Source organism: Dipodomys spectabilis, unplaced genomic scaffold, assembly GCF_019054845.1.
Source record: "Dipodomys spectabilis isolate Male_0828 unplaced genomic scaffold, ASM1905484v1 ptg000018l, whole genome shotgun sequence".
Lineage (NCBI taxonomy): Eukaryota > Metazoa > Chordata > Mammalia > Rodentia > Heteromyidae > Dipodomys > Dipodomys spectabilis.
This window is the reverse complement of record NW_024870695.1, coordinates 22,947,951-22,974,773: the sequence shown is the minus strand read 5'-3', so window position 1 is coordinate 22,974,773 and position 26,823 is coordinate 22,947,951. Positions and strand designations below refer to the sequence as shown.

The 26,823-nt window shown below is 45.1% G+C and overlaps 1 protein-coding gene across 2 annotated transcripts; it reads right to left on the bottom strand.

Moving 5' to 3' along the window:
- Positions 1 to 385: 385 nt before the first annotated feature.
- Positions 386 to 26,703, bottom strand: Fam104a (family with sequence similarity 104 member A). Of its 2 annotated transcripts, XM_042672891.1 has the most exons (4): positions 26,468 to 26,703; positions 19,751 to 19,850; positions 2,341 to 2,403; positions 386 to 713 (listed from the first exon to the last, which is right to left on the bottom strand). In XM_042672891.1, exons 1-4 carry the CDS (start codon positions 26,686 to 26,688, stop codon positions 459 to 461), a joined length of 639 nt encoding a protein of 212 aa, XP_042528825.1. In that variant the 5' UTR covers positions 26,689 to 26,703; the 3' UTR covers positions 386 to 458. The 2 variants fall into 2 exon arrangements, with proteins under 2 accessions (XP_042528825.1, XP_042528834.1); XM_042672900.1 differs by lacking the exon at positions 2,341 to 2,403.
- Between the last annotated feature and the right edge of the window lie 120 nt (positions 26,704 to 26,823).

The following is a 26,823-nucleotide window of genomic DNA, read 5'->3' as shown; positions in this document are numbered from 1 at the left end:
CATCAGTCCATCCCAGTGCAAGACTCAAGCTTTCTATATTTTGGGAGAAAACTTGTGGGTTTTTTTTTTTCATGGAAACTGGATTTTCATGACTAGTTTTATTGAATAAAAAATTGAAGATTCTGCATTTTGTAAAGGCCCTTTTACATAAAAGTCAAATCTAATTGACAAACTTGGAAACGAATCTGAATGAGACACTATGGATGCAACACACAGGTTTCCTCGACGCCCTCCCTCCTCCCTTAATCCTATAAAAACTTGCTCCGAAGCCCCTTGGAAATTGCAATAGTGCAGCAACACCACAAGTAAACAATTGCCTGTTAACCTGTTATTTCAAATATAGACTGAAAAGCTAACAGGCATTTTTGTGTGCAATTTTTTTTAAAACAAATTGTAGGTTGAAATACCGAATCTGCACAGCACTGTCCCTTCACAGAAGGCAAGAAACTGCCAGCCCTTCATGTGGGAGGCCGGCCCCGGTGCTGCAGGCTGTGAAAGTGAGCCTCCTTCAGGGTCTGGTTGATGTGGAAGTAGAGGCCTTGGCACAGTGCAGACTGCTCAGGTGCCGGCTGAGGGGTGTTGGGGCTCGATCCTGGGATGACCTGGGTCAGGCTGCTCTCTGGCCCACTGGCCCTGTCAGGACTGTTGATGCTGCTGCTGCTGCTGCTGCTGCTACTACTGCTGCTGCTCCCACCACTGTCACTGCTGGAAGACTGGAAGGAAAAAAGCCAGAGTCACCATCAGCCTGTCTTGCTGCCTAAGAACATGATTGTGGGTGAAAGCATAATCTCTACTAAGTATTCTTCCTGTCAGTAGGGAGCACCAGAATGGGCACATACTGGGGTTACAGGGTTTACCAGACACACCCACCATGCCTGGACTCCACCCTCACAACTACCCTGGCAGGGCCTGTGCTAGACTGCCTAGGAGGGGTGGGTCTGGGTTTAGGCACCAACCTTCCTATTCCACGTCCTTCAAAACTCAATTCTTTTTTTTTTTTTGTCGGTCGTGGGGCTTGAACTCTGGGCCTGGACGCTGTCCCTCAGCTCTTCAGCTCAAGGCGAGCGCTCTACCACTTGAGCTACAGCGCCACTTCCGGTTTTCTGGTGGTTTATTGGAGATAGGAGTCTCACGGTCTCTCCTGCCTGGGCTGGCTTTGAACCGCGATCCTCAGATCTCAGCCTCCTGAGTAGCTAGGATTACAGGCGTGAGCCACCAGCGCCCGGCAAAACTCAATTCTTTTACTCATCTTTTTTGCGCCCGGCAAAACTCAATTCTTTTACTCATCTTCTCTGCCTACTTGAACCCAGCAATCTCCAGTAGTGAAAGAAATCTCTAAAGGGAGAGTGCTAGTCACTAGACAGGGCGGACTCGGGCATGAACTCCTTTCTCCACGACAACTCAATACTGTACTAAGAGGAATCAAAGTCAGGATTCTATGAATAGCCTCTTATATAATTTTTTAACTTGGCTCTTTGATAGCTTTGGTCTTTTGATTGTTTTTGTTTCCTTGGACAAAAACATTGGTTTTGAAGCACCTGTTGTAAGTATGTAAAGTCTTCGCTGCTTATGTTGGAATGGAACTACTGTAGTTGCTTTTATTTCTATCCTTTATAGCTTTTCCTTTTTTTTTTTTTTTTGCCAGTTCTGGCGCTTGAACTCTGGGCCTGGGCACTGTCCCTAAGCTTCTTTTGCTCAAGGCTAGTGCTCAACCACCTGAGTCACAGCGTCACTTCTGGCTTTTTTGAGTATATTAGGGGAGGAAAGAGTCTTGTGGATTTTCCTGCCCTCTCACTGGCTTTGATCCTCAGATTGCTGCCTCCTAAGCAGTTAGGATTGTAAGTGTAAGCACTAGCACCCAGCCCTTTTTAACTTTTTTACAAGGTAAATTACAGATTTTCGCTATAAAACAAGTACATAAATATTTCCAGATACATACTTGTAATTTTTTAATCCTAGATCCCATCTATTTTTTGACCAAAAATGACATCTAACAATATGAACACAGACAACTGACCTGAAACAGCCTGAAAAGGCAAAGATGACAAAGCATCCATCAGTAATGAGACCAAAATCAAGTCTCATCAATCTACAGACCATGGAACTACTAACAGGTTATATAACCTAGTTCATAAAATGACTGGAGGGGGACTGAATGAAATCAGAAGGCAGGGCCAGCAAGCAGCATTTATGGAAAGGCTTACATCAAGGCCAATTCAAAAACAAAAATTTTGTTCTACAAAGGCCAGGAAAGACCTACATCCATCCAAGATGTCCACAGACACCTTGCAGAGACCATCAAAGTTTTACAGAGGTCACTACACTGGATCAGAAACCCACCGACAAGAATGCTCTGTTTCCTCTTAGTCTGCTTTCTTTACTGTTTCTGGTTACAGGTACTGTCTGAAAATCAAGGCAAGAACTAGAATCAGTTTCCAGAAAGTCAAAATTTCAGCTCAAATTAGATCTAGTTCACACTATCATAGCAAAGGTGATAGGTTAGAAAAGGATTCCATATAGTAGTGACTTAAAATAAGTATACCTACAATTTCTACTTCATTTAAAAAAATTCTATAACTCAACTGTGTATGTGTGTGTACTTGCACACACCAGTTCTTGAGCTTTTGTGCTCAATGCTAGCACTCTACCACTTGAGCCACAGTACTACTTCAGGCTTTTTAGTGGTGAATTGTAGGTTAAGAATCTCACAATGGGGCTGGGAAGGTGGTTCAGTGGTAGAGCACTTGCCTTGCATGCATGAGGCCCTGGCTTCGATTCCTCAGTACCACATAAGCAAAAAGAAAAAAGCTGGAAGGGGCGCTGGGGCTCAAGTGGTAGAGCGCTAGCCTTGAGCTGAAGAGCTTAGGGACAGCGATCAGGCCCAGAGTTCAAGCCCCACAACTGGACCCCAAAAAAAAAAAAAAGAATCTCACAATGCTGGGCGCCGGTGCCTCAAGGCTGTAATCCTAGCTACTTAGGAGGCTGAGATCTGAGGATCGCAGTTCAAAGCCAGCCCGGGCAGGGAAGTCTGTTGAGACTCTTTATCTCCAAAAAACCACTAGAAAACTGGAAGTGGCACTGTGGCTCAAGCGGTAGAATGCTTGCCTTGAGCTGAAGAGCGCAGGGACAGCGCCCAAACCCAGAGTTCAAGCCCCATGACCGACCAAAGAAAAAAAATCTCACAAGCTTTCCTTCCCAGCTGTCTTTGAACTGTGATCCTCAGATCTCAGCCTCCGGAGTGAGCTAGGATATCAAGCATGATCCACTACCCCCAACTCTATAACTCAACTTTATAGTGATGTTCATAAAGTGTTTAGTAGCTGTGCATCAGTGGCTCACAGCTTTAATCCTAGCTACTCAGGAGACTGAGATCTAAGAATCTCAATTCAAGCCAGCCCGGGCAGAAAAGTCCGTGAAACTACAATAAACTACTCAGGAAAAGCCAGAAGTAGTGCTGTGGCTCAAGTAATAGAATGCTAGTCTTGAGGACAAAGAGGTTCAGGGACAATATCCAGGCCCTGGTTTCAAGCCCCAAGACCAGAAAAAAAAAAAAAAAGTGTTTAGTGTACCCTTATAAATAAGTCTTTGATGTACACACACACACACACACACACACACACACACACACACACACACACACACACACACACACACACACACACACACACACACACACACACACACACACACACACACACACACACACACACACACACACACACCCCCCCCCCCCCCCCCCCCCCCTGGAAGATGTGCATGACAGATCATTTGACTGGGATCTTCAACCTTCCTTCAAATGTATCTTCTAAGCCAAGGTAGGAGCACCTGGCCCTCAGTATAAGGCCCATGACATCATTGGGACAAGAGAGGACAAGCACACAAGCTTCTCATTTGCTGCCCATGGCCATGGGCTTGTGTGGATAACTTTGTATGACCCATGAATGATGTTATAAATACCCAAATGGCCCCTGGCAGAAAGAAAAAAAAAAGGTTCCCCACCTCTAAAACTTCTACAAAAGTTGATCATGAGTAAGTAAACTAAAGAATGCTACTACAAAGTAGAAAGATCTTCAGTTACATCTAAATTCTGGTCTAGACTTTAACTCCATGCACAGATGGCAGTTTTGAGTCTTGGCCGCTCCACTGTCTGCTTGCGGACTAAAGAAAAAAACAGGCTTCTAGCACCTTCCATCAAGGTATGATGAGTGGGAAGACACCTCAGAAGTATTTCAGAAACTTTATTACTTGCACTAAGCCAGTCAAGGTACTTTCAAACTAGTAGCAGAGTACCTGCATATAATCCAGGCCACATCCATTTTATGTGTTTATTTTAGCACATGACATAAAGGCTACTGTCCTCAAAGGCAAGAACAATCCATCTCTTAAAGACATTCTGGTTTTTCTGCTTCTCACTGTTGGGGAGGGTTGGGGAAGACCTCACAAGTCACAGGTGGACTAGAACTTTTTATATGAATGTGAAACCCAGGGAAAAAAATTGCACGGTGGGTAAGGATAATTTTTCTATGAAGCCTTTCCAATGATTCCCAAGTATATTTGGTATGCACTAGGTCACTTCTGAAGGGGTGACACTGATCAAGATGTGTTGTGCTCATAAACTGACATGCTGAAATCCCTTTGCATAACTATTTTAACAACAAATTTTGAGGAGACACTGTCAAAAAAGTTTGAAGATTACTGGAATCTACCTGAACGCTGTCTTTAAATCAGTCTGTTTTGCTGATAGAGGAAAGACCATTTTCACTTCTAACTTTAAAGGCTGAATGCTGAAGTTTAAGTTTCATTCAGTGTCTTAGGATGTAAAGAAAAAAAATGGTTTGTCTTTTAAAGACCAGAAGCTAAAATATTGTATTTCCCCCACTTCATATCAGACCATTTTGGAGGAGAAGCCACTGTAGGATTGTGCCAGGTTCTAACAGTTTGTTTCTAGCTCAGTAAATACAGAAGCATTTGCCTTGTTACACCAAAGGAAAAACGAAAACCCAGAGACTAGGGCTGCTGACACAGACCCATAAAGTAGGAATCCTATCCTCATTCCTTACAGGGACATATCAGGTTACCAGACTGACAGTTAGAGGGCTCATTTTCTTTTTGTTTTTCTTTTTTTGGTCGACCATGGGGTCTGAACTCTGACTCTGAGCCTGGGCGCTGTCCCTCAGCTCTTCAGCTCAAGGCTAGCGCTCTACCACTTGAGCCACAGCACCACTTCCAGCTTTTTCTGCTTATGTGGTGCTGAGGAATCGAACCCAGGGCCCTCATGCATACTAGGCAAGCACTCTACCACTGAGCCATCTTCCCAACCCAGGGCTCATTTTCTTTACTCTGCATTTTTCATTCACAAGGGTAGTACTGACATCTGACCAGTACTGACAAATTTTTATTTCTAGAAGAAGTAGAATAAAGCTATAATTTATAAAGTACCAGTCCCTTGCAAGTCACTGAACACAAGCAAAATAAAATTGATGAAGACTCTAGCCAAGAACCTATAAACAATACACAAAGGCAACTCATAGGTGTCTGACAAAAATTAAGGATTCTGTATTTAGGCAACAGTGAAGTCACTATATCCTCATAACTACACATAAGTAGGTGAGCCAAAAACAAGGCTCCTAATTGTCTTATTTTGGTATCACCTGTGGGGTACCATGCAGCAACTCATGACTGCTTAGCAAACAGCAAGACCCAGGTTGTTTTCATACCCATTACTCTCCAAACAAATATGTATGCCTACTGTGTTCAAGAAAGCATTTTACTAGGATTGCTCCATCACTCAGTAAATATTTGCTAAGCTTAATTAAAGAAGAAGATGGTAGCAATGAACCTACTAACAACCAGAATTCAGGCTACTGTAGTGAGAGGAACACAAAGTGGGCTCCATAACCAATGCTGTTTCTTCTAGGCCCAAAAGAATAATGAGGCTGGGGTGGGAAGGTGGCTCAGTGGTGGAGTGCTTGCTTTGCATGCACAAGGCCCTAGGTTCAACTCCTCAGCGCTACATAAGCAGAAAAAGCCAGAAGTGGCTCTGTGGCTTAAGTGGTAGAGCTCTAGCCTTGAGCTGAAGAGCTGAGTGACAGCGCCCAGGCCCAGAGTTCAGGCCCAAGACCAACAAAAAAAAAATGAAGCTGGGTGCCTGTGGCTCACACCTGTAATCCTTAGCTACTAGGGAGGCTGAGATCTGAGGATCTCAGTTCACAGCCAGCCTAGGCAGGAAAGATTGTGAGACTCATCTCCAATAAACCACCAGAAAACGGGAAGTGACACTGTGGCTCAAAGTGGTAGAGTGCTAGCCTTGAGCAAAAAAAGTTCAGGGACAGTGCCCAGGCCAATCCCCATGACCAACAACAACAAAAAAGAATAAGGAAGATTTTTTTTTTTTTTGGGGGGGGGGCGGGGGGTCTGGTCGTGGGGCTTGAACTCAGGGCCTGGGCGCTGTCCCTCAGCTCTTCAGCTCAAGGCTAGCGCTCTACCATTTGAGCCACAGAGCCACTTCCGGCTTTTTTTCTTTTTTTGCTTATGTGGTGCTGAGGAATTGAACCCAGGGCCTCCGGCATGCAAGGCAAGCGCTCTACCACTGAGCCACCTTTCCAGCCCCAAATAAGGAAGATTTTTACCAGGATTTGAACTCAAGGCCTCATACTTGCTTGGCTAGTGCTCTACTATTTGAGACATGCCCCTAGCCCTGTTTTTTTCTGGCCAGTCCTGGGGCTTGAACTCAGGGCCTGGGCATTGTCCCTGAGCTTCTTTTTGCTCAAAGCTAATACTCTACCACTTGAGCCACAGCACTACTTCTGGCTTCTTCTGTTTATGAGGTACTGAGGAGTCAAACCCAGGGCCTCATGCATGCTAAACAAGCACTCTACCACTAAACCACATTCCCAGCCCTCCAGCCCTGTTTTACTGATTATTCTATAGATGGAGTCTCAAAGACTTTTTTTCTGCCTCACTTCGAATTTGAGTCCTCCAGATCTCTCAACCTGACATAGCTAAGTTTAGTGGTGTTAAACACAGCCCCACAAGAATAAGGCAGATTTTTAATATGCAGAAGATAACAGGAAGTACAAGAGCAAATTAAAAAATAAAAATAAAAATGAGCCTTTAACTCATCTCTTGCCTGGGGAGAAGAAAATGTTTCTCTCATTTTTTCTATTTCTTTCTATTTTAACCTGTTATGCTAAAATAATATCCTTGCTATGACTTTCACCTTATGGGACTCTCCATTTGTGAGACACCCTGAAGTTCTTTCAAGATCTCAAGGTCCTGAGAGTTTGTACGGGAACTGGGAAGTTGAAGGAACCCCTCGTCCATTCATCTTCTGGTGACAGAAATAGGCATGCATGAGCCAGAGTTGAACAAGGTATAGAACAAGGTATAGAAAGCATTTAGCTTAGCCAGGCACTGGTGGCTCACGCCTATAATCGTACCTACTCAGGAAGCTGAGATGTGAGGATCACGGTTCACAGCCAACCCAGGAAGGAAAGTCCATGAGACTCTTATCACCAATTAACTACCAGAAGAAAACCAAAGTGGCACTGTGGCTCAAGTGGTAGAGTGCTTGCCCTGAGCTAAAGAGCTCAGGAACAGGTCTGGGAAGGTGGCTCAGTGGTAGAGTGCTTGCCTTGCATGCTTGAGGCCCTGGGTCGATTCCTCAGCACCACATAAGCAGAAAAAAAAGCCAGAAGTGGCACTGTAGCTCAAGTGGTAGAGTGCTAGCCTTGAGCTGAAGAGCTCAGGGACAGCGCCCAGGCCCAGAGTTCAGGCCACATGACCAGACCAAAAAAAAAAGAGCTCAGGAACAATGCCCAGGCCCAGAGCTCAAGCCCCACAACTGATTCCCATCCCACCCCACCCCCCAAAAAAGCATTTAGTTTTAGCCAAAGTTTCTGTAGGTATCTATGATACAACTCAAGGAAAACAACTCTAGTAAGCATGTTTTTCAACTACTATCTTTATTTTAGCTTTCCAGAGGGTAACATTAATCTGATACTAAAAATAGACAAGGAAACTAGTAAAACTCAGCTCTCCAGCTCAATGAAGTCAGATCCTAAATCTCATGTAATTAAAAACACTTTATCAAGGAAAAAGGTTCCTAACTTTTTTTTTGTCACCTCTGTACTTTTGTGCTCAAAGCTAGTGCTATGTAAGGGAGGTTGGGGGGGGGGGGGGCAACAAAGTTTTTCTCTTTTTCTATTTCTCCCTACTTCAACCTAGTTACACTAAAGTAAATCTTTGCGAAAGCTTAAAACACAATACAACCAGGTGCTGGTGGCTCATACCAGTAATCCTAGCTACTCTGGAGGCTAACATCTGAGGATCAGGGTTCAAAGAAAGCCAGGTCAAAAGTGAATCTGTGACTCAAGTGGTAGAGTGCTAGCCTTGAACATGACTGACAGCTCAAGGACAGTGCCCAGGCCCTGAGTTCAAGCCCCAGAACTAGCATAGAAAAAACAAAAACCAAAAAACATACAATACAAAAACCTGTCTTGGGAAAATAAGCTAATAGTGTGGTGTGGCTAGATCTACAGGAGGAGCTGGTGTAACACAAAACATACAGGAAGGTTTTGGCCAGACTCCAAGAACTATAAATTTTGGGGGTGAGGCAGGATATCAGTCATGAGGCTTGAACTTGGGCCTGGACACTCTCCTTGAGCTTTTTTTGCTCAAGGCTAGTGGACTACTACTTTGAGCCATAGCTCCATTTCTGGTTTTCTGGTAGTTAATTGGAGATAAAGTGTCTCACAGACTTTCCTGCCCAGGCTAGCTTTGAACCACAATTGTCAGATCTCAGCTACTTGAGTAGGTAGGATTACAGGTATGAGCCACCAGTGCCCAGCAAGCTTTAAATTCGGTAGACAGAGGTTACTGGCAGTGTGGGTCATGCTTAAGTCTATACTAGGGAGTAAAGATTCCATGATCTGTTTGTGATAGGTGAGGTTGCAGAAGACCCAGAAAGGCCCTGCAGGGAAGTTTCTTCACACATACACTCATGCAGAAGGCAGGTCTGAACAACTGTGGATACATGCCATAGCCCAGACAGGCATGGAGAAGGAAGATCCAATTAGCTTGGAGGTACCTAGATATTCATGGTTAATAGTTAGTGTTCAGAAAAGTCTGCTGAATATAAACATCACTGTTATGTCTCCAACAAGAGAGAAGCCAAATAGGAAGCCAGGCCAAAAGAGGAAAGAAGTCTTGGGCTAAGGGAAGAAAAAGGAAGCACAACTGAAGGTGAAGGAAAATGTCCTGGAAAGCACATTCATAAGCCAGTGAAAGAACCAGTGGGTAAGAAAAATACGCAGGGATAAAAAAGAAAGGAGAAATATTAAAGAACTTTTAGGAGCCTACAGAGAACACAACAGAAAGGCAAAGACAGAAGCTGTGAAGAACAGAAAAGTTGACAAGGTTCATTTTCAAAGTCCACTGGGCTCTATTATTCACCAGAGACCAAGAATTCCTGGTCCTCCAGCTAGGCTTACCTTTGGATTTCCCCCCTAGGTGTAAAGCCATATTAAGAGATAACCCATTATTTATTTATTTTTTTTGGGGGGGGTCCGGTCTTGGGGCCTGAACTCTGGGCCTGGGCGCTGTCCCTCAGCTCTTCAGCTCAAGGCTAGCACTCTACCACCTGAGCCACAGCACCACTTCCGGCTTTTTTCTTTTTGCTTAGGTGGTGCTGAGGAATCGAACCCAAGGCCTCAGGCATGCAAGGCAAGCGTTCTACCACTGAGCCAACTTCCCAGCCCAAGAGATAATCCATTTAATAAATAGAATCAAGGATAAAAATCGCATGGTCATCTAAATTGGTATTAAAAAAGCCACAGATAAAAGTTCTGAAAAAAACTAGAAGCAATGAAAGGAATATAATAAACTAGCTAACTAGTTCTCTATAGCTACATATCCAAAGTCAAAAACAAGACAAGGTGTCTACTCTCCTTTACTCTTATTCAGTATTGCACTGAAATTCCTAGCCAAAGCAATAAAGCAAGAAAAAGAAACCAAAGGGGCTGGGAAGGTGGCTCAGTGGTAGAGTGCTTGCCTTGCATGCCTGAAGCCCTGGGTTCGATTCCTCAGCACCACATAAGCAAAAAGAAAAAAGCTGGAAGTGGCGTTGTGGCTCAAATGGTAGAGTGCTAGCCTTGAGCTGAAGAGCTGAGGGACAGCGGCCAGGCCCAGAGTTCAGGCCCCACGACCGGACCCAAAAAAAAAAAAAAAAAAGAAATCAAAGGGATTCAATTAAGGAAAAAGTCAAATTATCCCTATTTGAGATGACAACATCCTAACTTAAAAGACCCTAAAAACCTAGGACCAGTGTGACTCATACCTATAATCCTAGCTACTGAGGAGGCAGAGATCTAAGGATTACAGCCAGTCCATGAGAAAAGTCCATGAGACTCTTAGGGTCAAAACTACCAAAAAGCCAGAAGTGGAGCTATGGCTCAAGTAGTAGAACATTAGCCTTGAAGGAAAAAGCCTTGAGGGACAATGCCCAATGTGTGCACAAGGTCCTGAGTTCAAGGCCTAGTACCCTCACACCCACACACAAAAATCACATTTTCATTCCAGTCAAATTGGCAATCATCAAGTAAACAAATGATAATGAGGATGGAGAGTGTGGGAATAAACACTCATATACTGCAAATACAAAGATAAACTACTGCAACCACAAAGGAAAGAAGTATGGAGAGTCCTTAAAAAACTAAAATAGGATGCCAGGCGCCGGTGGCTCACACCTATAATCCTAGCTACTGAGAAGGCTGAGATCTGAGGATCACGGTTCAAAGCCAGCCTGGGCAGAAAAGTCCATGAGACTCTTATCTCCAATTAACCACCAGAAAACTGGAAGTGGTGCTGTGGCTCAAGAGGCAGAGCACAGGGATAGCGCCCACGCCCAGAGTTCAAGCCCCATGGCCGACCAAAAACAAAAAAACTAAAAACTAAAATAGGGATGGGCGCCAGGGGCTCACACTTGTAATCCTAGCTACACAGGAGGCTTGAGATCTGAGGATAACGGTTCAAAGCCAGCTTGGGCAGGAAAGTCCATGAGACTCTTATCGCCAATAAACCACCAGAAAACCAGAAGTGGTGCTGTGGCTCAAGAGTGCTTACCCAGAGCTGAGGGTCAGCGCCCAGGCTGAGTTCAAACCCCACAGCCAACAACAACAACAACAAAAAACCTAAAGTAGGGCTGGGTGCCAGTGGCTCATACCTGTAATCCTAGCTACTCAGAAGGCTGAGATCTGAGAATCATGGTTCGAAGCCAACCCAGGCAGAAAAATTCCCATGAGACTCAACGCCCAATTAACTACCTGAAAGTAGAGCTGTCATCAAAGTGGTAGAGAGCTAGCCTTGAGTCAAAAGAGTTCAGGGATAGTGCCTAGGCCATGAGTCCAAGTTTCATGAAGAATCAAAAAAAATTTTTTTTATCTAGGTATGATGATGGCATAAGGAATATCACTGAAAGGTGTTAAATACTAGAAGGTAGGGGCTGGGAAAGTGGCTCAGCGCCTTGCATGCATGTGGCCCTGGGTTTAATTCCTTAGCACCATATAAGCAAAAAAAGCCAGCAATGGTGCTGGCTCAAGTGGTAGAGCACTAGCCTTGAGCTGAAGAGCTGAGGGACAAGTGCCCAGGCCCAGAGCTCAAGCCCTAAAACAAAACAAAAACAAAAACGTTCTAAAGTCTGTTGTTAAAAATAACCTTTAGACCACTGCCAGGGCAGGAATATTAACTAACTGCTCTTTCAGGCCCAGTTTCCTCTTACTACCTCATCTCCCCATTCACTGATGTAGTGGGGCTTGAACTCACGGGGACTGTTTTGCGCAGGCTGGCTTCAAATTGATCTCAGCCTCCTCAGTAGCTAGGATTACAGGCATGAGCCACCAGTGCCCACAGCTGATATTTTAACATATGCCTCAAGTTTAAAAATCTTGAGCTGGGTATGATGGCAGAGTATTTCCTGTAATTCCCAGCACTAAAGAGCTCAAGGCAGGAAGAGCTGACTGGAGTTTGACATGAATCTGGGCTGCATAGCAAGACCCTATGTCAATTTAATTAAAAAAAAAAAAATTTAAAAAAGAGAGAATGAGGGCTGGGAAGGTGGCTCAGTGGTAGAGCGCTTGCCTTGCATGCCTGAGGCCCTGGGTTTGATTCCCCAGCACCACATAAGCAAAAAGCCAGGAGTGGCACTGTGGCTCAAGTGGTAGAGCGCTAGCCTTGAGCTGAAGAGCTGAGGGACAGCGCCCAGGCCCAGAGTTCAGACCCCATGACCGGACCCCCCAAAAAAAAAAAAAAAAAAAAGAGAGAGAGAGAGAATGAGAAAGAAAAGGGAAAGGAAGGGAAGGAGAGGAAAAAAACTTTTTTGTAGTAGGCTAGACCACCTCTGTAGTAGGCTAGCAGTTGCTGTTCATTTTAAGGTGGCTGCCATGTCTGAATTAAATAAAAGATGATCCTAGATGAGTCAATAAGAGTATCTAAGTGTAAGGTAGTGTATAAGTGGCCAATAATTCCAGAGTTCTAGGTCTGTTAATACTGGTGAGACTGTAAGACTCTAAATTAATTCAATATGTTAGTTTAATAAGCAAGGAAAAGGAGGGGTGATCATTTTTCTGTCCCAATGAATAAGTAACACCCATTTCTGTCCCTCCATTTCCCTTTTATTTTTTTTGTTGGTTATGGGGCTTGAAATCTGGGCCTGGGCACTGTCCCTGAGCTCTTCAGCTCAAGTCGAGTACTCTACCACTTGAGCCACAGTGCCACTCCCAGTTTTCTAGTGTTTAATTGGAGGTAAGAGTCTCACAGACTTTCCTTGACCAGGCTGGCTTTCAACTGTGTGATCCTCAGATCTCAGCCTCCTATATAGCTCAGATTATAGGCATGAGCCACTGGTACCCAACTCCCATTTTCCCTTTTTTTGTGTGTGTATTTTTTTGGGGTCCGGTCATGGGGCCTGAACTCAGGGCCTGGGCGCTGTCCCTCAGCCCTTCAGCTCAAGGCTAGCACTCTACCACTTGAGCCACAGCATCACTCCCCGCTTTTTTTTTTCTGCTTATGTGGTGCTGAGGAATTGAACCCAGGGCCTCATGCATGCAAGGCAAGCATTCTACCACTGAGGCACCTTCCCAGCCTTCCATTTTCCCTTTAAGGTGAAGCTAAATCACACACTGTGTTTTCAAATCCTTCTTAACTAAAATAATCTACTACCTCTGCTTCATTTTACTTGATTTTCCACAAACGAAAAATAACTAATATGCATGCATGGACGAGGACTCTGCCATAGCTGTCAGCTTTCAGTTACTTTATAGTGATCTGAAAAATAAAAATGGTTCTAGAAAGCTGTTAAATAAAGCCGGGCGCTGGTGGCTCACGTCTGTAATCCTAGCTACTCAGAGGCTGAGATCTGAGGTTCAAAGCCAACCCGGGCAGGAGAGTCCGTGAGACTCTTATCTCCAAAAAAGCACTAAAAGACCAGAAATGGCGATGTGGCTTAAGCAGTAGAGCGCTCGCCTTGAGCTGAAGAGCCCAAGGACAGTTCCCAAGCCCAGAGTCCAAGCCCCACGACCAACCAAAAAAAAAAAAAGGTAAAATAAAAGAGGTAAGGTAGGAGTGGGCCTAAAGATTCATTTAGCTGGGTGCCAGTGGCTCATGCCTGTAATCCTAGATACTCAGGAGGCTGAAATCCAAGGATCACAATTCTAAGCCAGTCTGGGGAAGAAAAGCCTATGAGACTGCTACTTCCAATTAACTAAAAAGCCAGATGTGGAGCTGTAGATCAAGTGGCCGAATGCTAGCCTTGAGTAGAAAAGCTCAGTGATAACGCTGGGCCCCGAGTTTAAACCTCAGTACCAGAAAAAAAGATTGACCTAACTTACTAACACAGCAGCAGTTCCTGAAGGGCATATATAAGAACTAGAAGCCAGATTTACAAGCCAGTACCCAGTCTCATATCTGTAATCTTCACTACTGAAGAGGCTGAGATCTGAGGATCAAGATTCAAAGCCAGTCAGGCAGGAAAATCTGTGAGACTTTGAACTCTAATTAACCAGCAATAAAGCCAGAAGTAGAGCTGTGGCTCAAGTGGTAAAGTGCTAGCCTTGAGCAGAAAAGGCTCAGGGAAACCACCTAAACCCTAGGATTGGCACACGCACGTGTGCATGCGTATGCATGCATGCATGCATACGCATACACAAATACACATTCACACAAAAGATACAAAGTTTTTAAGCACTAGTCCTCATTTCTTTCCTGCCTTTTCATATTAGAAATCTACAATTGTGTTCCAGATAACATATCATAGCATGTAGTTGGAAAAGTATCTTCCAGCTAAAAGATAAATGGAGCAAAGTTCTGCTCTGTTCCAGTGATTCCCAAGCTAGCTGCTCCAGCAAATGTTTAGTAGTCTGAGCATTAAAGACAGCTCATGCCTCAGCTAGCAGCTCAACACACAGGCCCTAGGGCCCAGCTTCTCATTGCCTCCTCCTGGCAATGGTTTTGGCTGGCAAGTGCCTTTATTTTTTCATTTCCAAGTTTTTCCACGTAAGAAGCGGAGATTCCTTTTCCTACTAAAGTAAGAGAAAGCCGGGCGCGTAGCTACTTAGGAGGCTGAGATCTGAGGACCGCGGTTCAAAGCCAGCCCGGGCAGGAAAGTTCATGAGACTCTTATCTCCAATAAACCACTAGAAAACCGCAATTGGCCCTGTGGCTCAAGCAGCAGACACTCACCTTGAGCTGAAGAGCACAAGGACAGTGCCCAAGCCCAGAGTTCAAGCCCCATGACCCACAAAAAAACAAAAAAACAACAACAAAGAGAAAGAAAATACATGAAGTATCTCTCTAACTCATCTGCAGGATAGTTCTTATTCTTATGGCTTCTCAGTATATGGGGAAAAGAGGTATATATTACCTTCAGTTTACAGAGCTACTTGTGGTAATTTAATGCAAATCAGACACCTCACATCTAACTTCCCAGAAAGATACCAAGATTATTACATTTAGGGAAAAAAAGTAACTTTCAATAAGTAATCAGTCTTTTTTTTTTTCTTTTTCTCTCTCTCTCTCTTTTTTTTTTTTTTGGTGACTATCTTGGGGCTTGAACTCAAGGCCTAGTCACTGATCCTGACCTTTTTTGTTTGAGGCTAGTGCTCTACCACTTGAGCAACAACACTTTCACTTCCAGCTTTTTTGGTGGTTAAATGGATATAAGAATCTCAGGGACGGGGCTGGGAAGGTGGCTCAGTGGTAGAGCACTTGCCTTGCATGCCTGAGGTCCTGGGTTCGATTCCTCACAGCACCACATAAGCAAAAAGAAAAAAAGCCAGAAGTGGCGCTGTGGCTCAAGTGGTAGAGCGCTAGCCTTGAGCTGAAGAGCTGAGGGACAGTGCCCAGGCCCAGAGTTCAGGCCCCACAACCGGACCCAAAAAAAAAAAAAAAGAATCTCAGGGACTTTCCTGTCTAAGCTGGCTTTTGTCAGTGATCCTCAGACCTCAGCCTCCAAGTAAAAAGTAGCCATTTTAAGTCTTTCAGAATCTAAACAAATTCCTCAGATGTAAGTACAAGCTACAAGAAAAAGAATTTTCTAAGCATTTTAAGAAAGGCAGAGATGGGGCTGGGAAGGTGGCTCAGTGGTAGAGCACTTGCCTTGCATGCCTGACGTCCTGGGTTCGATTCCTCAGCACCACACAAGCAAAAAGAAAAAAGCCGCAAGTGGCGCTGTGGCTCAAGTAGTAGAGTGCTAGCCTTGAGCTGAGGAGCTGAGGGACAGGGCCCAGGCCCAGAGTTCAGGCCCCACGACCGGACCCAAAAAAAAAGAAAGGTAGGGAATGTTTTCTCTTATCTGACTTAGTCCCAAGGAAACCTGTTGGCTAAAAAAGTAAAAATATTTTGCCAGAGGCACTGGTAGCTCATACCTATAAACCTAGCTACTCAGAAGAGTGAGATCTGAGGATTTCAGTTCAAAGCCACCCTGGGCAGGAAAATCCAGAGACTTTTATCTCCAATTAACCAACAGAAAACTGAAAGTGGCACCACTGTGTCAAGTGGTAGAGTGCTCACCTTGAGCTGAAGAGCTCAGGAACAGTACCCACGCCCAGAGTTCAAAGCCCACACCAAAATATAAATTTTTAAAAAAGAGTAAAAATATAATACTTTTACTAATACAATGCAAAAGGCTGAGGAGGGTGTGGCTCAAATGGTAGGCTACCTGCCTAGGAAGTGCAAGGCTCCGTGTTCAAACCCCAGTATTGCCAAAAAAAAAAAAAAAAGATTCATATTCTATTATCAAAGTTAACACAATGAATGATCATCTTCTCTTTTCTATATAATTTTTTTTTTTTTTGTCAGTCGTAGGGCTTGAACTCCGGGCCTGGGCGCTGTCCCTCAGCTCTTCAGCTCAAGGCGAGCACTCTACCATTTGAGCTACAGCACCACTTCCGGTTTTCTGGTGGTTTATTGGAGATAGGAGTCTCAAGGTCTTTCCTGCTCGGGCTGGCTTTGAACCGTGATCCTCAGATCTCAGCCTCCTGAGTAGCTAGGATTACAGGCGTGAGTCACCAGCGCCCGGCCCCTTTTCTATATAATTTTTTAAAAAGAGCCAAATGCAAACTTGGTTTTGTGCTACAAACTCGAGTCTATTCCAGTAGAAAAAACACAATTATTCAGAGCTTAACTTCATACTTCAAAAGCTTTCCCTTCCTGGGATTGGAGGCATGGCTCAGTTGGTACAGCATTAATCAACAGTGAAAATATGAAGTATTAAGTTTGAGTCCTGGTCTTGGACAAAACAAAATTTCCTCCAGCCTTTTGCATCTCCAGTTTTACAGTCCACTTGATGTTACTGAAGCTATGTGGGGAGAGGAGAGGGAAGCAGGGAATACAGGGCATGCTGGGACCAATCAGTCAAGCAAAGTTTAAGTTATGTATCATCAATGGGTATAGATGAAAACTACCATCCACCAGGCAGTGCTGGCTCACGCCCGTAAGCCTAGCTACTCAGGAGGCTGAGATTTGATGTTCTAGGTTTGGAACCAGCCCAGAGAGGCAAGTTTGAGTCTCTTGCCTCAGTTAACCAGCAGATAGCTGGAACTGGAGATGCGGCTCAAGCGCTAGAGTGCCAGCCATAGCAAAAAAAGCCAAGCAAGAACATAAGGATCCTGAGTTCAAGCCCCAGTACAAAAACAAAAACAGAAAGCCCACAAGCTACTATACTGACCTTACAAGATAAGAAGTCTGACTTCAGAGCAATAATCACAGGGTGGTGCCATACCTGAAGTTCTTTGGAGAAGTAAAAACAAGACACAGGACCCAGGGCTAAGGAACAAGAATGCTTGCTCTCTTCTGTGATACTCCATGAGAGTATTACGTATACCTTTAACGAACAGCCTTACAAGGTGCTCTCAGCAGCCTTTAATCTGGTTTCCTTCATCCCTGAGTCTCTCCAATTATTGCATTAAACAGAAGCTCAATTACTTTTCTGTTAATTATCCTTTAAAAAAAAGGAAAAAGGAAGTCGGGTACCAGTGGCTCACGCCTGTAATCTAACTACTCAGGAGGCTGAGATCTGAGGATCGTGATTCAAAGCCAACCCGGGCAGGAAAGTCCGTGAAACTCTTATCTCCAATAAACCACCAGAAAACTGGAAGTGGCTCTGTAGCTCAAGTGGTAGAGCTCTAGCCTAGAGCTGAAGAGCTGAGGGGCAGTGCTTAGGCTCAGAGTTCAAGCCCCATGACCAACAAAAAAAAAAAAGGGACTGGGAATGTGGCTTAGTGGTAGAGTGCTTGCCTAGCATGCATAAAGTTCGATTCCTCAGTACCACATAAACAGAAAAAGCAGAAAGGCACTATAGGCTCAAGTGGTGGAGTACTAGCCTTGAGCCAAAAGAAGCTGAGAGACAGTGCTTAGAACCTAAGTTCAAGCCCCAGGACTGGCAAAAAAACAAGGTGGGGAGGAGGGAAAAAGGCTACAGAGAACAAAGTCTCCCACAGAAGGATCAAATCTGGAATGTCCAACAGTTGGGTTACCCACATGACAGTTACTGATGATTCCCTTGGGGACTCACCTAAGTGAAATTCTGTTACTGGGAACTATGAAAGTAAACAGTGTTTTGGTGTGTAATAATTCTACTCTAGAAGCCAGGTGCTGGTGGCTCATGCCTGTAATCCTAACTACTCAGGAAGCTGAGATCTGAGGATCACAGTTCAAAGCCAGACCGGGCAGGAAAGGCCGTGAGAATCTTTTTTTCTTTTTTTTCTGGTCGTGGAGCCTGAACTCTAGGCCTGGGCACCATCCCTCAGCTCTTCAGCTCAAAGCTAGCACTCTATCACTTGAGCCACAATGCCACTTCCAGCTTTTTCTGCTTATATGGTCCTGAGGAATCAAACCCAGGGCCTCATGCATGCAAGGCAAGCACTTACCACTGAGCCACCTTCCCAGCCCCAGCAGTGAGAATCTTATCTCCAATAAACCACTCAGAAAACCAGAAGTGGCACTGTGGCTCAAGTGGTAGAGTGCTAGCCTTAAGCTGAAAAGCTGAGGGATAGCGCCCAGGCCCAGAGTTCAAGCCCAACAATTGACCCGACCCCCCCCCCCCCAAAAAAAAAAGAAGGGGCTGGGAAGGTGGCTCAGTGGTAGAGCGCTTATCTTGCATGCCTGAGGCCCTGGGTTCAATTCCTCAGCACCACATAAGCAAAAAGAAAAAAAACCGGAAGTGGCGCTGTGGCTCAAGTGGTAGAGCACTAGCCTTGAGCTGAAGAGCTGAGGACAGTGCCCAGGCCCAGAGTTCAGGCCCCACGACCAGACCCAAAAAAAAAAAAAAGAATTCTGCTCTAAGTGTAAGGCTCTGTCACCATGGCATTTCTCCACTGGTGTGACAAGAACCAATGTCCAGTTGTATTACAGAAGCAAAACCTTACAGAAGCATTACCTAACACTGGCTTCCTTTTCCTATCAGAGAAGGCTTCCCACCACACAAAGAAATGTTTCTGTATCCAGACAAGCACTCTCAGGAACCTAGAACTTATAGAGAACTCCTGAGTCTTCCCTGACACCCAGCTGCTCTCCCCTCCTCCAGCGGGTATGCTCTTTCTAGAACACAGTGAAGGGCTGGGAAGTTGGCTCAGTGGTAGAGCACTTGCCTTGCATGCCTGAGGCCCTGGGTTCAATTCCTCAGCACCACATAAGCAAAAAGAAAAAAGCTGGAAGTGGCGCTGTGGCACAAGTGGTAGAGCGCTAGCCTTGAGCTGAAGAGCTGAGGGACAGTGCCCAGACCCAGAGTTCAGGCCCCACGACCGTAAATTAAAAAAAAAAAAAATAGAACACAGTGAAAAGAAAACACACTTTAAAACAGGATCTTTCATATACATACCTCATATACCTCACATATATATATATCTCATACATTCTACATGCTTAAAATTTCTATTGAAGTAATAAACTATGTTAACCTTTAAGAATAGGTATTGGCTTATAAACTATCAGAAAACAAGTTGGTTGTTGAGATATATGTATAAAATAGGGAGTTCAAAGATGGGCTTTCAAAGATCCATGAAACTTTGTGTAAGAGTGAGTGTGTGCATTCATGTGTGGATGGACTTTGCTAGGAAGAGAGTACCAAGTTCCACATAGAGAACAGGACTCAAAATAGAAATAGGATTGGTACTACTGCAGTCAGGTAAAATCATACTTATTTGGGTTATACACTGTGCTTAAGCATAGAAAACAAGTGAGTATGTGACCCATTCTTTACCTCAGTGTCCCAGGAATCCTGAAAGACAGCATTTCTCGTGCTCCTTTTGGTCTGTGGGGGAAGATGGTTATCTTCTTCATTGCCATTTCTTCTTCTTTTCCTGAAATTAAAACGCAAGGAGAAAAAAATCCAGTAGTTGATCTTTTTTATTTCAATTGTAAACCAAGACAACAAATAAATCTGCCCTCTTACCTGAAAAAATATACCACATGACATCTCAATAGAGTGAAAGTTTAAGTATACCATCATTGGGAACTAAGCAAGAATATGTGAAGAGTGGAGCCAAGATCAAGGTTAGATTAGCAAGGCTAGTGTGTGAAAAGAATCTTGACAACTTTAATTGCCTGCTACTAATTAAGAAGAGGAAAAGGTTAAGGACTAAGCTATCAAACACAACTAAAGTTTTCTTCTGTAAAAGTTTCTGGAGCAGAGTCGGGCAGGAAAGTCCGGGAGACTCCTACCTCCAATTAACCACCAGAAAACTGGAAGTGGTGCTGTGGCTCAAGTGGTAGAGATCTAGCCTTGAGCCAAAGAGCCCAGGCACAGTGCCCAGGCCCTGAGTTCAAGCCCCATGACAACAACAAAAATTCCCAGAATGTAAAATTCAAATTACCTACTCTCTTCCATATGACAAGCTTTGAGAGAAGACTTGTCTTTGCCTGTTTGTCCTGTGTATCTGTACAAAAAGGGTGTCACACAGGAATATCATGGATTTGTGGTTGCTTCTAGGCTGATTTTCCTCGCCCCTGATTTCCCCCAAGAGGCACCATACGAAATTGAATCTCTGTGCTCCCCAGATGATTCAGTTACTATCCTGGGTGATCACTGGAGAAGCAACTCTAGCTGTGCTAATCTGACTGTCTGCCAGACTACTAGTATTATGATATAACAGTCACTTCATTCATGTCACTAGATTCTGACTTTGAGACTGCAGCACAAAGTGCTGAAAAAGTCTAGTTTTAAAGAAACTTGCATATCAACTGCAGTCAGAAGGAATTCTTTTGTGGGTGTGTGCTGATCCTGGGGCTTGAACTCAGGGCCTAGGTGCTGTCCCTGAGATTTTTTTTCTCAAGACTATTACTCTACCATTTGAGCCACAACACCACTTCTGGCTTTTTCTGAGTAGTTCACTGGAGATAAAAGAGTCCCACAGACTTTCTTGCCAGGTCTAGCTTCAAACTGTGATCCTCAGATCTCAGCCTCCTGAGTAGCTAGGATTATAGGCATGAGCTACTTGTGCCTGGCTCAGGATTTCCAAATCCATTAAAAAGTAGAAACAGGGGACTAGGAAGGTGGCTCAGTGGTAGAGTGCTTGCCTTGCATGCATGAGGCCCTGTGTTCAATTCCTCAGCACCACATAAGCAAAAAGAAAAAAGCCGGCAGTGGCGCTGTGGCTCAAGTGGTAGAGTGCTAGCCTTGAGCTGAAGAGCTGAGGGACAGCGCCCAGGCCCAGAGTTCAGGCCCCGCAACCGGACCCAAAAAAATAAATTAAAAATAAAAATAAAAAGCAGAAACAGGGGCTGGGAAGGTGGCTCAGTGGTAGAGTGCTTGCCTTGCATGCCTGAGGCCCTTGGGCTCGATTCCTCAGCACCACATAAGCAAAAAGAAAAAAGCCGGCAGTGGCGCTGTGGCTCAAGTGGTAGAGTTCTACCCTTGAGCTGAAGAGCTGAGGGACAACGCCCAGGCCCAGAGTTCAGGCCCCACGACCAGACCCCCAAAAAAAAAGCAGAAACAGGGTAAAGGGGTGGACAAAAAAAGATAGAATGAAGTCAAGAATCCAATATATATCCTACAAAACTAAGAAGAGTGAGAAAAAAGTAGGTAGCAGAGAGATGGGTGAGAGTGTTGAAAGGGATGACACTGATCAAGGTACACTGTCTTAATAAACTGCTCTGTTAAATGACAACTCCTTTACATAACAACCTAAAGATTAAAGAAATAAATCCTAGGGGGGGAAATATTTTTTTTAATCACACACACACACACACACACACACACACACACACAGAGGGAGAGGGGTAGAGAGGGGGGGAAAAGGGGGAGGGAGGGAGGGAGGAAGAGAGGGACAGAGAGAGATAGAGAGAGAAAGAGAGAGAGAGAGAGAGAAATAAGGCAAGGTACCAATGGCTCATGCCTGTAATCCTAGCTACTCAAGAGGCTGAGACGTGAAAGATCAGTTGGAAGTCAGCCTGGGAAGAAAAATCCACAAAACTTCATCTCCAAATTAACCAGGAAAACACTGGATTGCAGGTGTGGCTCAACTGTGCCAGCTGTGAACAAGCAAGCCAAACCAAGAGTTTGAGTTCCTGAATTCATGCTCCAAAACCAGTAACAAAACAAAAAAAAAAAAGAAAAAAAGCAGTGAAGCTGGGTGCCGGTGAGTAACCAAAAAAAAAAAAAACAGTGAAGCTGGGTGCCCGTGGCTCACGCCTGTAATCCTAGCTACTCAGGAGGCTGAGATCTGAGGATCACAGTTCAAAGCCAGCCCGGGCAGGAAAGACTGTGAGACTCCTATCTCCAATAAACCACTAGAAAACCAGAAGTGGCGCTGTAGCTCAAGTGGTAGAGCACTCGCCTTGAGCTGAAGAGCTGAGGGACAGCGCCCAGGCCCAGAGATCAAGTCCCATGACCAGAAGAAAAAAAAAAAAAAAGCAGTGAAAAGGAGAATCATTTTAAGGCAAAATGTCTACAATTACACTGCCCAACACAGTGTCCACTAGCCATAGTTATTTCTTAAGTTTGAATAAAGTAAATGTAAAATCTAGTTTAAAGTCTAGTCTCATTCCCAGTACAAAATGACACATGAAGCTATATGATGCAGCTTAGCTAGAGGACAGGCCTTTCATGTACTTGCTTACTGGGCAGGACCGTGAAAACTATGTACAACAGCATCTATTATCAAATGCTTAGAGGCTCACATTTCTGCAACTGAGACAAAAGACTAGTGAGACACAATCAACTAATGCTTTTGTAAAGTATTTTTTGTAAAGTATTTAAGCTTAGAGCATATAGCATCTATACTACTAGCTTACTGTAACAAATCCTGAATCCTAAGGGTTTGAGTTGAAGTGTGGATATCAGAAAACTAAATTTTCACTCAGTTCAGTTCGCTATAGTCTATAACACTCTCAATATCTAACTTCAGCCAGGCCCGGGTGGCTCACGCCTGTAATCCCAACTACTCAAGAGGCCTCAGCCTGAGGATCGAAATTCAAAGCCAGCAGGAGCAGGAAAGGCCAGGAGAATCTTATCTCCAATAAACCACTCAGAAAACCAGAAGTGGCGCTGTGGCTCAAGTGGTAGAGTGCTAGCCTTGAGCTGAAGAGCTCAAGTTCAAGTCCCATGACCAGCCCCCCTCCCCCCAAAAAAATCTAGCTTTATGCATAAGTATGATCCCAGGGTGGTTTTTTGTTTTTGTTTTTGCTTTTTTTTTTTTTTGGCCTGGGCCTGGGCACTAAGCCTGAGCTTTTTTGCTCAAGGACAGTGCTCTACCATTTAAGCCACAGTTCCACTTCCATGACTCCAGTTTTTGAGCATGATTCTGAACCATTTACCTCATTCCATGACCATCTCTGTTCCACATCTTTCTCCCAGAAGATGAGACACAAAATACTGCACTTAATTTCTGAAGCACTTGAAGCTTAAAGTCAGATGAGTACCAGGTTAATAATCATTCGATGGATATCCTACTATAAATCTGAATCAAGAAGGTTCCACTTCCATCCCAACCTAATCAGAGAATTTACATGGGAATGTGCTGCAGTAGCAAAGCCTTTCTGCTCGAGCCATCTGACACCCAAAGAGAAATCTCATCCAGTGGCAGCAGGCTGGTCCCTGAACTCTTATTTTATCGGTAGGCTAACAGCTGATCATATTTTGGGCTGCTGAGTCACTAACCAAACTTAGGAGCCTGACCAAAATTTACCATTTCCTCATTTGCAACGGAGGATGTACTTTTCCAATGACAAGGAGGGAAAGGGAGCTGCACGGCAGAAAAAGTCTAAGAACAAAGACAGCCTGGTACTGAGGATATCAACTGAACTGCTGCATTTTTACAGGATTTCTAGCCTATGGCTGGTCTTCTTGGGTGGTAGTGGATTCAGAATGAGCCCTACCTGTTCTTATCTCCTTAGCTGTTAGCAGTTTCCCTCCTTCAAATTCTCTGCTTTCAACAATGTTAATAACTGACAAGATCACAGCTGCATGCTTATCTCTATCTGTATAGTCAGTCAGATTATAGCTTTTGACACAAATGCCTCAGAGCAGGTTATAATTTTGGTAGGCACCCCACAATTGATCACATTCTCCCCTTCCCACCTAAGTTCAGATGACTCTGACATGTTATTCTGAAAGGTGGCTTACTCCATGACTTATTTCATTTTTAACCTTTCCAGTTTTTTTTTTTTTTTGGGGGGGGGGGTCCTTCGTGGGGCCTGTATTCTGGGCCTGGGCGCTGTCCCTCAGCTCTTCAGCTCAAGGCTAGTGCTCTACCACTTGAGCCACAGTGCCACTTCCGGCTTTTTTCTTTTTTCTTTTTGCGTATGTGGTGCTGAGGAATCGAACCCAGGGCCTCAGGCACGCAAGGCAAGCCACTGAGCCACCTTCCCAACCCCTAACCTTTCAATTTCTAAACCTTGAAGAAGTAATCTTAAGAGAATGGAAATTGGTTTTCACTTTTTAAAAAACAAAAAGAACTCTTCCTTCTTACTGGGGCGAGAAAACTTCAGCATATCCTAAAGTTAGGAATCTGTTGTAAAGTACAGACCATACACCCACTTCTCTACAACCATTGTGGTCTACTGTGGAATAGTTTCAAAAACTGTCTTAGATCAACCTTTCATCTTAAGATTGAGGAAACAGATCCAGAGATGTGAACAGCTGGAGCTGGCAAAACTGGTCCATCATACTCCACGAAATACAAGAGAGAAGCAGGCAAGGAAAAGACTGTTCAAGGTGACTCTAATAAAATGTATTGGGATTATTTGTGTATGTAAGAGATAAAAAGAATCTGCTATCAGTAGAAACACATTGTTTGTGTATGGTACTGGTTAAAAGGAATCTTTTTTTGGTGGGAAAAACTTGCCTTTTTTAGATTTGGGAGACACCCCAAAAAATATTAGAAATACAAATTGATTTTGAAAATTAAGAACTATACACACACACACACACACACACACACACACACACACACACACACACACACACACACACACACACACACACACACACACACACACACACACACACACACACACACACACACACACACACACACACCAGACAGCTGGATTCAGTTTACTACATCTAAATGTTTTGATTCTGATGGCATGTCATTGAGCCATAATTTCAGTTTGGTCTAATTCAAACTTTTCAAAAATCTTGCTAATAATTGCCAAGACTGCTGTTTCATGTTCCTCCCTACTCACAGATGATATGTTTTGGCATTACTACCACGACCAGATTATAATTTGAAGGCATCTTGCAATTTCAAATAGCCCACTCTTCCTTTCTATAGTCCAGGTTTTATGTTTCTGTCTACATGATCCAAATCAATTATCTAATGAGGTGTAGGACCCCCTAGGTTTTCACTACAAGAAAAACAAATAACCTCAGGATGCTTTAAAGAACCTCAATCCCACGAAGTAAAAACGTTACAGAGAAGAGCCTTTGCGGAAAAAGTTGCCAATTACATTCACCACCAATGAAATCAAGGAACAAGAGAAGATCTAGTATAATCTACCGAGGGAATCCTATAAGCCAATTTACTTCAGCCTGAGACTAATAGGAAATAAAGGAAAATTCAGAGACCCAGGCAAACCAAGTGACCTTTCAAAATCCATCTCCTCAGAAAAATGGGAAGAAAAAAAAAAAAAAAGAACTTAGTGATCCAGTTTTCCACTTCAAGCTCCATGGTGATGGTGAATTTCCCCCCCCAATTTGAGAATTAAAGCTTCACTCAGGGATACACGCACGTCTACTTCCTCCTCCTCCTCGACTCCTTATGGAAAGGAAAAGAAAACAAGAGAGGGGAGAGGAGGAAAAAAGAAAGAAGTCCGGCTTGGGCCTGGACTACTGCCTGGGTGAAGACCCGCAGCCTTGAGGCCTGGCTGGGTGGGAGGGTTATCAGCCGAACTCCCACTGTAACTCTACCTCGCCTTCCGAGTCAAACGGCCTTGCACCCACAGTTTAGAATGCTGCCTGCTCAGGCTACGGCGCCGAGGGAATCACGACCCATCTTGGACCTGGGCCCTGCCGGGTTCACCGTCAGCCCGGCGGGCTACCCTAATCCGTCCCGGCTGCCGGGTTCAACTAAGCCCAACCCCCTTTCCACCTGACCTTGGGGGGGGTGCAGGCAGGTTCCCCCGTGCCCTCCCAGGCGCCTGCAGGGGCTCCCTCACTCGAGAACATTCCTCCCATCCCCCTCCCACCTGCCTAAATACGGGACCGGGAAGCTTCGGGACCACCGTCCTCCTTCCAGGACCCAACGGAGCTCGTTCCGAACCAGACTGATGAGGGGAGACCTGGAACCCCGACATGTCAACCCCTCCGGGCTGCCCACCGACAACCAGGGCTGCAGCCACTCGCGCGTCCCTCTCTCCTCCCTCGGCCGGCCGCGCCGCCCGGAGCTCGACCCGCAGGACGCGGGCGGCCCCTCGGCTCCACCCCGCGGATCCTCCGGCGACGGGCCGGAAAGGACGGGGGTCCCTTCCGTCTCACCTAGGGCGGAGGCGCTCGCTCATGGCAGCTGGTGGAGGGGAGCGACGCTGCGCCGCCCCGCGCGGAGAGCGGACGGAGGGGGTCGTGTTCCGGCGTCCGCCACGCCCACCCCCTCGGGCCTTGGCTCTGGCCGCCGCGCGGGTGGAGGACGCCGGCAGTGAGAACCCCTCAGTCGGACTCGTACCACTGCCACTTCCGGCGTCTCCTCCGCGCCCCCCCATGTCGCACCGCCGTGGTACCGCCCCCTTGCGGCTGCGCAGTGGCGCGACGCCCCCACGACGCCGAGCTCTGGCCCCGCCCACGGGAAAGAGGCGGGCTCTGAGGGGGGAGGGGGAGGAGAGGGAGGGAAGGCGCGA